Consider the following 10048-nt stretch of genomic DNA (forward strand, 5'->3'; position numbering starts at 1 on the left):
CCAAAGGATAATATCAGCTCTGGCGAAGGAATATCAGCTCTGGCAACTAGCTCTCTTTGGGGCCAGCATAATAAAACAATTAGCATTACACGTAGCACTTGTAATCTTCTGCATATTGCACAACTATTAGCTAGTTCACTCTCCCAACACCTTTATACACTTGGCAAATATTATCATCCTCTTAGTCAAGGCAAAGAAGTGGCAAGAGCAAGGTTTAAACTCCGGAGTTGCTCACTGCTGACATCAGGAATATGAGGAAAGACTTCTGTTCCCAAGCTCTACTTGACTCATGTTTCACATGAGCCTTCTAACAAGAGGAGGATTATTCCTTTCACCTCCCTTTTGCCATGGGGAAAACTCATAGCATGTTTGATTAAAATATGAATTTCTGCTGATTGTGCTGGTGGTTGGAATTGGTTCCCACAGCTCTAATAACAGTATCAGTTGTGTTTAGGATACATAGTCCCAAAAACCTCATGGCTAGCCAGGCAGAGGACTGTATCTGTGTCTGCTACTCCAGGTACCTGGAAGGAATGATCTACAGAGGCCAAGGTTGCCTGCAAACAGCATACTAATGAAGAAGCAGCTACTTTCAGTCACCAGGTGCCTATACAAGTGGCGATTTTTGCCATTTAAAGCATTCTAAAGCTGTGACTTGATCCATATGGGTGACTTCAGAATGTTTCTAAAATGACCAAAGTCATCTTAATTAAACCTCTTTGTATGTGTATTAAATGTAAATGAACTTCAGTATTGTGTCTCAGCCTGCCTAGTTTGCCTTTATTGCACATGTATTTAACTGGGGCTTCCCCATGGCCTCAGGCTGCATTGTGCAGCATCCGGTGCCCCCTGCCTCTTACTCCACAGAACAACAGCAAGGCACAGATTCGGACCAAGACATGGAACATCTATTAAGTCTTAAGGCACTGCACCTAGAGCGCTTTAAGTACAGCACAAAAGTTACAGCACCTTTGGAAATGCTTGCCCTGCATGTGTATAGGCACCACAAATTCAGAAGTAAACCTATTAGCTCGCCCAGATGAGCAGTGCTATGACCAGCAGAGGGTAAGATAGACACAGCCTACATTACCATTTAGCATTGGGCAGCATAGGGACAAGAGGAAAGAACTTGGGGCATCTAAACACATGACAGAGCTCTGCGATTCATCGAGTCTGCTGTGAGTCTGCCAGAGTGTGCTAATTAGTGCGTGCCAGCAGCCTCCATGTCACGTGTATTCAGCGTCCCTGTGTTTCAAAATGGTAGCGGAAATGCTTTAACTAAAGCTCGTCAAACTATAAACACTGGAGCCCATCATAGCTGAACACAGTGCACAATGTTCTCCAACAAGCCAAGCCATCTCTCAACCCAGTCCGTAACTGTGCCCAGCATCTCCCCAAAACCATGATCATGCAAAAGCCTTTCTCTCCCAGCGTTCGAGTCTTCATCTGTAGGACACTTGCTCTAAACCTACCACCCCTGCTAATAACATCAGTAGTTGTACATGATAGTGATAGGTAAGAAATGTTCATGCTCCAGGATGTGAGATGTGGTGTTAGGGGTCAGGAAGGAATTTCATCCTCTTGAATCATCAGGGATTGGTCAGACTGGAGGCCAGATACCAAACACCATCAACCAGTAGCAACAGCAAGGCATAAATTTGGACCAAGCCATGGAACATCTATTAAGTCTTAGGAACTTGGAGTCGTTATTGATTCCAAAATGAACACGGGTCGGCAGTGTGGGGACACAGTCAGGAAGGCCAACCGCACCTTGTCATGCGTCCACAGATGTATCTCAAGCAGATCCTTGGAGGTGATACTCACCCTCTATGCAGCACTGGTCAGGCCGCAGCTGGAGTACTGCATCCAGTTCTGGGCGCCGCACTTCAGGAGAGATTTGGACAGTATGGAGAGGGTCCAGAGGAGGCCACTTGCATGATCAGGGGGCAGCAGGGCAGGCCCTATGAGGAGAGGCTGCGGGACCTGAACCTGTTCAGCCTCCACAAGATAAGGCTGAGAAGGGGTCTGGTGGTTACCTCCAAACTTGCCAAGGGGGACCAGCAGGCTATGGGAGAGTCCCTGTTCCCCTGAGCACTACCAGGAGTTACAAGGAACAACGGCCATAAGCTGACTGAGAGTAGATTCAGGCTAGACATCAGGAGGCGCTACTTCACGGTCAGGGCGGCTAGGATCTGGAACCAACTTCCTAGAGAAGTGGTGCTGGCTCCTACCCTGGGGGTCTTCAAAAGGAGGCTGGATAATCACCTAGCCGGGGTCGTTTGACCCCAGTACTCTTTCCTGCCCATGACAAGGGGTCGCACTTGATGACCTGATTAGGTCCCTTCCGACCCTACTAACTATGAAACTATGAGTAGTAAAGTCCAGCCTACAAATCCTATAGGACAGAATCATATTGCCATTCAACCAACTAAGTCTGGAATAACTCCAGCAAAGTCAGTGAGTAACATAGTTCATCAGCCTCAGACTATGCAACACCTGCTGCAATGCCCACTGCTTGAAGGCACATGTAGAACAAAAGATCCGGTAAAGTACAATAAAAGAGCAGAAGCATGCATAATAAAATGGTCAAATGTGGTGTAGAGACACAAGAAGAATTGAACAACATGAGATTCAATTTGACTTTATTTTGCTAGCTTTTTCTGGTCATGGATAGTGAGAAATATCTTGAACCTACAATTAAACTTTCCATACTACACATCATTGAAGATTTGAGTAAACCAATTTGATTTTGCAGTTCAAGCAGACAGAATGTATCTTTTCATTTAAAAATCCTGGTTTTAATGTTTTTAACAATGAAATAGAAATGACATGACTTGCTAACTGCATTGTACAGAACTCAAGCCAGTCTTAAGGATATTGTATGTCAGCAGCATGGCCACGTGTTAACAGTGGAGGTAAGTGGCTTTGTAAGCTAATCTGTTTTACAGCTTGAGTTACAGTAAAGTAGAAGAGACACTGTGCTGATAAAAGCCTCAGCAAAGCTCTAACATTATCCACTAGCCACATCAAAGTGCATTGAACTCAATTCTGGAGATTCATCTCCATCTGCACTTGTCTCAGAAATTAACTGACATATGAGGTTTGAACAATGATAATGAAGCAGGTCACCTGGACCCAGTTCAGTCAGCTAGCATAAATGGAGCCCAAACCTATCAGACCAACAGTGCTGCAGGCTGCGTATGGACTGGGACTTCAGGTAAGTAAGAGTAATGGGGAGAACGTCTCCTCTCTTCTCCACTAATAAACTCCTACCCACCCCCTGTCTGGGGAAGGGGTTCTCTCCCACGGCTCCCCACTCCTTTTGTTGGTGTGATCAAAGCTTCCTCTTCTGTTACTTATCTTCTTTAGCCACTGGGCTGGCCCCACTCCAGACCATAATGTTTGATAACTGTCCTCACCTGACTTGACCCTGTTGAGGTGGTGATAGAAAAACCACTGAGATACTGTCATCCTCATTTAGAAAGTTCAAAACTACGTTTATTTGGCTAATGGAAGCTCCCAAGTCAATCTGCACTCTGCTCACCAGATGAAGACTCCCTAAAGTCTGCTATATCTGCCAGGCTACTCACTACACTAACAATCAATTCTGAAGGGCTGGAAAAGTGACCTTACATGAAATGTCATTCATGAGCCAAATCCTGAGGGCCTGACCCTGTTTTCACTCAATAATTCCCCAGACAAGACATGCTCTAGCCCACACTCTGTTTGCAGAGGTCCTGGTGCACTGGGGCGAGCACCAGTGAAAATTTTGCTCAAGAAAGGACTCATTGGAAATCTAAGCAAAGACTTCAGGATTTGGCCTTCCATGAAAAGAAAGTAGTTTTGAATGAGGTCTGAGTTGAATTATTGCTGAAGTTATTTTATAATGACTTTTTATTATTACTATTATTAGGCTCAAGAGGCATTTCCTGGAAAGTACTTCTTAATTGATGCTCTGAGCTGTTAGGAAAAAAAAAACATTTTTCAAGACCCATTCCCTACATATCTGTGTGTTATTAGATGCCACTAGAAACGACTTTAAGGACACGTCACTCTCTTCCTATTCAGAACAGCAGTGGCTGATGTAGTGCCCCTTATGAGAATACTGGTATGTTGGATATCAAGCTCAGGGTCTATTGCTTCTTGACAAAAAGGTCTTGTGAAGCCTCAGTGGAGGGTTCTGGCATGACTTGGACCTTTTGGTTCGAGAGGGCCGCTTCTCTCATTTTGTAGTACATGAACTCGTTCTGCTGGAACATGCGCAGCTCCATCTCCGTCTGAACACGCATGACCTGCAGGGATGCAATCAAAGGGCAGACCAAGAAGCAAAAGCTGTGACAACGGTTCTCAAAATCAACAAAGCAAGCATTTTCTGAAAATGGGATAGCAGCTTCTCGTTCACAACCTCTAGCAGCCTCTAGTTAAGTGGGCTAGACCAGTTTGAGGGCATAGCTGTCAAAGGCCCTTCATGTAAAATGGGACGCTTTGATTTCACACAGGAAAGGCTCAAAGCTGACTAGACACAGACATCTTCTCTCCCAAATCCAGCTGTGTTCCTGACAGACAAGTCTGGTTAGTGGTGGGGAAGACAGGGATTGGTTAATTTAATTCTTCTTTGGCGAAATACAATCCACATGCCCAGAACTGGCATCTCAGCTTTCTTCATGAGAACAAAATCAGTTCCCATGTTAGCTTATAAGTTGGCCTGCACAGACCCAAAAAGGATCCTAAAAATTACTTTTCCACCCCGGGCAAGCTGGTCCTGGGGCCCAGGTGCCGAGGGGTAAGCAGATGCTGTAAGCTCATTGCACCTCTCCCATAAAATATAGGCAGGTTTAGAGAAGACCGGGGCCCCATCTGCCAAGATGAAGACCAAGGACCAACAAACAAGCCCTGTCAAACTAAAGTATTAGTTTTTGCGAATCAACCCAGTGGTAAAAGTGTCGGTATCATACGCTGTGATTTCTCTAGAGGATCGGCTTTTGTACAGTATAATGTTCTGATTAACAAACTAGAATAGGAGCAGCAACACTGTATTGGGGAAACACTTTAACAGAGCTAAGCTCCAAGCATGAGCCTCTTCCAACCTGGACTGCACTGCCACCATGGCTGGAAGTGAAGCAAGGGCTGCAGCCACCACTTCCACCCCACATCCACAGTGCCACTGCTGCTTCTCCCACCACCTGGGAGAAGAAGGCCCCATGCTGCAGAAGCACCACCAAAGCCCCCTACTGCCAAAACACCACCCAATCTTGCTGGGCCAGATACAATGACTCTGTAGGATGGATCTCGCCTGCGAGCCATAGTTTGCCAACCCCTGAACTAGAACAATACAAACCCAACATAGCACCCACTAGATGAATTAAACACTGGTTAGATGTTACGTCTCAAATCTATTTGTAAATGGAGAATCATCCTAGAGTGGGCATGTTTCAAGTGGGGTACCACGGGGATCAGTTATTGGCCCAATGCTATTTAACACTTTTATGAATGATTTGGGGGGGAAATACATTAGTGATAAAGCTTGCAGGTGACACAGAGGTTGGGGAAGTGGGAAATAATGAAAGGGACTCACCCCTTATACAGGTCAGACAGTTCTGTGAGCCTTAGCTCTGCTGCTTTGGAGCAGCATATCCATTCTTGCATGCACACTCCACCCCAATAAAAAAATTCACCAAATGCCCAGCAAAAACTCTGGCCATATTTATCTATCAGAAAATGCTAACAGAAGTTCATTTTACCAGTTGTCCAAAGACACATTTTGAATGGAAAAGATGCTTTTTGTTTTGAATTGACATTTTAAGTTTAAATATCATTTGGAATCAGTCAGCAAACAACTTTTTTTACTGTAAATCAATACTTCAAAAATAAAACATTGCTTTTCAAAATAAGACTTTGTTTCAACATGTCCCAATAAAAGAGATCCAGAACTGTTTAATTTACACTCCCAATATGTTGATATTTTATCTCAATTTAAGATGAAAGCCAATATGGACATTTCCCATAACAAGGAACTGTTATTCTCCTTACTAGCTGCAATAAAATCTAATGGACTTTCATCAGTCTGTATGAAGCAAGCTTTATATTATTAATGCTAGATTTTCAGATAGCTGCTTCTATTCTTTATTTGAATTTAACTTCTTCACGTACAACAAAGCCCACCCAGATGACACAGACCCATTTCACAGTAAAGGCAAGTAGGACCTGCTCAGGAGACATTGCTCACTTACCTCCAGGTCTTTGGTAATTGGGTGGGTAGGGCCATGTGTCACCAAGAGAATGGCATAGGCTTTGCAGATCATGCCATGGCCGATTTCAATGAGACCAGCATGCCAGTGAGTCACTCCTGCTCGCATCATTGCCATCCCTAGCTGTGCATTGTTGGGATGGTAGATCTTCCTGGGAAAGTAATGAGCAACTTCATTTTTGTGAAAGTCAAACTTTCCCTGTGTCTGGTTTCACGAAAACTTTCTTTACTGAGGGCCTGATTCTGTCACAGCCAATAGTGTTGGAATTCAGGAGTAGTCTCATGTAAGCCAGTCAACCGCTTGAAAATACCACTCGATACGAGTAAGTAAATATGAGTAGGCATATCTATACATGCATTAATGAGCTTTTCCTAATGCTCCTTAAATTTAGTATCATCAATGTGAGGTACTAAATAAATGCACATTAGGCTACCCTAATGCACAGTATCAAAAGCACACATTTTTTAAAGTTGTGTTTAACACACAGTAGCCTAGTTTACTGTGCATGAGCGTAATTACATGGGGGGTTTTTATGTGACACTTTAATGTGCAATAAAATAGGCTACTGGGGCTCATCTACATGCCACTATTTTTGCCCTTTCATGCTCTGCTATTGCGTGTTTGTTTGCACGAGCAGGATTTCCTGACACTTTAAAAGTCTCTGTGCATTAAACTAAAACGCCTTGGACATAGTTTAGTTTGGCTTCCCTGGAATTAAAGCGTCATGTCCATGGATTCATTGTGTGCAGACACAAAGGCACTTAAAGATGTGTAATGAGCTTCTTTGCCCACCAGAGGGTGCTGCAACTTTTTTGTAGTTCACCCCTTCAAATTGCTTCCACTTTTTTTTTCTTGTGTGGTTTGCCAGCTCCCTGCTTCCTCAGCTGCAGCAGGGCACAGGCCCAGAGTGGGGCAGGGCACAGGCCTGGACTGTGGGGGCAGTCCTGGACCATCCTGCTCTCTTGTGGCACCGGCCAGGGACTCAGCTTTGTTCATTCAAAAACCTAGCGCGTGTAAACACAGGTGTGACGCTCCAAGGCTGAATTAATTTGAAAACCTAGTGTGTGTAAACACTGTGATGCTCGAAAATAAACAAGTTTAAACTTTATAAACCTATTTAATTTAATGAGGATTAAAATCCGTGGTGTGTACAGGCGCCACTGCACATTAAAGTCCACATGTAGACGTGCCCAACAAGTATCATGTATTACACCTCTCCAACTTCTGTTACCTAGTTCTGAAAGCAATTTTAAAATCTGATTTTTATTTTTTTTTAGGAATTTATTGCTCATTTGCTTTTAAGGTCAATTAAGTGCGAGTCAAAATAAGAGAACTAAAAACTGGGAAGTCATTAGTGTAAACAGACTAAAAACCAACCTACTTTTCCATATTGTTACTAGATTTGCAATGGAAACTGGTTTTGTCAGTAAAGAAGCAGGTCTAATATGCGTGAAGCAAATGCCAGTTTCCATCAACTGTGGTGGGGCTCTCCAAGTGGAAATCATACTAACCTTATTATGAAGAACAGGAAATGTTTGGCTCACATGTTGCTGTGCCCACGAACAATTATAAGCACAGGCACAAACTAGATAAGCGAGAAGGGGAGAGCAACAGCAAAGCCCACCCTCCTTTACCTCACGGTAACTTCATTGTGTGCCCATGCCCTAGCATGTTTTGTCTTCAGTGGATTTTACCTAAGGACTCAGGTACATTATTAATTAACCCTGAAGTAAAAACATAACTCTTCTACCAGTGAAGGCAAGCTCTGAGTAACATCAGTGCAATCCAAAGGTAATTTCCTGATCCCAGGAACATCTGCTTACAAAGATAAACATGTATTAAGTTCTGTGCCTAACTATGAGTCTTTTCCGTCTGTGTCTTATTTCTCTGATTCACCATTTGAGCAGTCTTTGGCATCTTCTCAGACAAAGCAGTTAGGATAATTCAACTTGTAACTGTTCTGCTTTGATGTTATATGTCAATATATTTTGAAACATTCCTGTTTAGGACTTTTCCCGTCAGAAAGTGTGCAATCCTGCACTTGGCTGGGATGATTTAGTCAGAGATGATCCCACCTTTAGCAGGGAGCTGGACTAGATGATCTTGTGAGGTCCTTTCCAGGCCTATTTTCCTATGATCCAAAAACTGCCCCTCTACCCTTGATTATATAATCCAACGGCAGTAGCGTAGGTCTTGTAACAGTATAGATCAACCAGTTTCAGTAACCTAGCTCTGGATTTATATGACTGTAATGCGAGAGCCAGTCAGGCCCAGATTCTTTATATAATGCCTGGACTAAATTACATAATGAGAACGAATCACCATAACAGCGGGAAATTTGATCACATACATGTAGCCATCAACCATCCTTTTTGCATGGTCTGCTGCTTCCTCGAACATCTGGAGGTACGAGAGCACTTCCGAAACAATGCTCAGGATCCTGAGCAAGTAGATATTAGTGTCCCCCAAGACAGGTTCTTGTTTCTTCAGACATTCACGGCACAGCTTCACCACCTACACAATCAGGAAAGGCAAACATGAGCAAAAAAAATATCATTACACTTCCTGTCCAAAGCATTACACATCCTGTCCACTACAAAGCACGTGTCCACTACAACAGAGTGTCATAGCTTGCATTTCATATTTGCTACCCTGGTAACCATTAGATCACTGGTTACATCATTCATCTAGGGCATGGAAGACACGTCTGCTTGATGAGGTTTGAATCCATGACACTCAGGAGAGTGCCTTAAAGACCAGTCTAGGATGTACCCTGAATAGGGCTGAAATGGACAAAGGGGCATGACTGAGTTGGGAGGGAAGGAGTAGATCCTAGGGACTGTATTTCAATATAATCACTCATTTTCAGCCCCATAAATACTGACTTAACAAACTTCCTCCTGCCAGGTTGGTGTTTGCAGTATTACTTAACTAATGTTAAAACACAAGGTGTTGACCTAGTTGGCCCAGCAGCTCTGAGAATCAGAAGTCCCAAAAACCAGGCCTGCGTACTCTTTTTGCCATTCAAGTGCAACTAGAAACCAAAGATACTATAACTTACTTCATGGTACACTCCCTCAGAGCGGGCCTTGTTGATCTTCTCGAGTGTGTCCTTGGAGAACTGGATAACTTCCTTCACCATGTCTTGGGAGGGCTAGAAACAACATCAGTGCTACTGAAATACACTTGCTTATCTAGTCACATCCACACTGCCCAGATTAGAAGCAGTTTCTCAACAGAGGACTTAATGGTAAAGCTCCCTTTGACTTCAGTGGGTGCATGGTTGAGTCCTGGTTGTACTAATCTAGTGCCTCTCAAACCTGCATTTGACTATATGGCTTGCTGGAGGGGACATAAACCAAAGCATTAGGGCTTTTTGCTTTTTTCCATCCCATACACAATGTCAAAAATTGGTAATTGGGAGGCTTTGGCACACCGTACAGGTGGCATGAACACAATGAGGAGAGTGGGAAAAAGAAAACAGGCTGTAGTCAGTGGGGTTGCATGAAGGTTGTAGGTGTATCTAGCACACAATGCATGAGAGCTGTGGGCTGAGACGTCACTGTGTTATAGCAGGAAAAAGCAGAATCTAATTTTTATTTGCATATTGGAAAATCATTTACCATGTATCGCCTCAGTGTTCCTAAGTGAGAGGCATGACAAGTCTCTCACTGGGAGTGTAGGGAGGCAGCAGCAAGGCACCAGACTTCCATGCGTGGACCCTGAGGTGGTGCAGGGTCACTTGGAAGAACTGGATGCCTTTAAGTCGGCAGGCCCGGATGAGCTCCATCCGAGGGTAC

The 10048-nt window shown here is 43.8% G+C and overlaps 1 protein-coding gene across 2 annotated transcripts in view; it reads right to left on the reverse strand.

The window, feature by feature from the left end:
- Positions 1-2997: 2997 nt before the first annotated feature.
- SMYD1 (SET and MYND domain containing 1) overlaps positions 2998-10048 on the reverse strand; it is a 47746-nt gene continuing 40695 nt past the window's right edge. For both annotated transcript variants that reach the window (XM_019553462.1, XM_019553463.1), the window contains 4 exons: positions 9310-9402; positions 8599-8762; positions 6231-6399; positions 2998-4292 (listed from right to left, as the gene is read on the reverse strand). In XM_019553462.1, coding sequence (XP_019409007.1) covers positions 4134-4292; positions 6231-6399; positions 8599-8762; positions 9310-9402 — 585 coding nt within the window. In that variant the 3' untranslated portion in view covers positions 2998-4133. The remainder of the gene's footprint in view (positions 4293-6230; positions 6400-8598; positions 8763-9309; positions 9403-10048) is intronic.

Source organism: Crocodylus porosus, unplaced genomic scaffold, assembly GCF_001723895.1.
Source record: "Crocodylus porosus isolate Cpor-Errol unplaced genomic scaffold, CroPor_comp1, whole genome shotgun sequence".
Classification (NCBI taxonomy): domain Eukaryota; kingdom Metazoa; phylum Chordata; order Crocodylia; family Crocodylidae; genus Crocodylus; species Crocodylus porosus.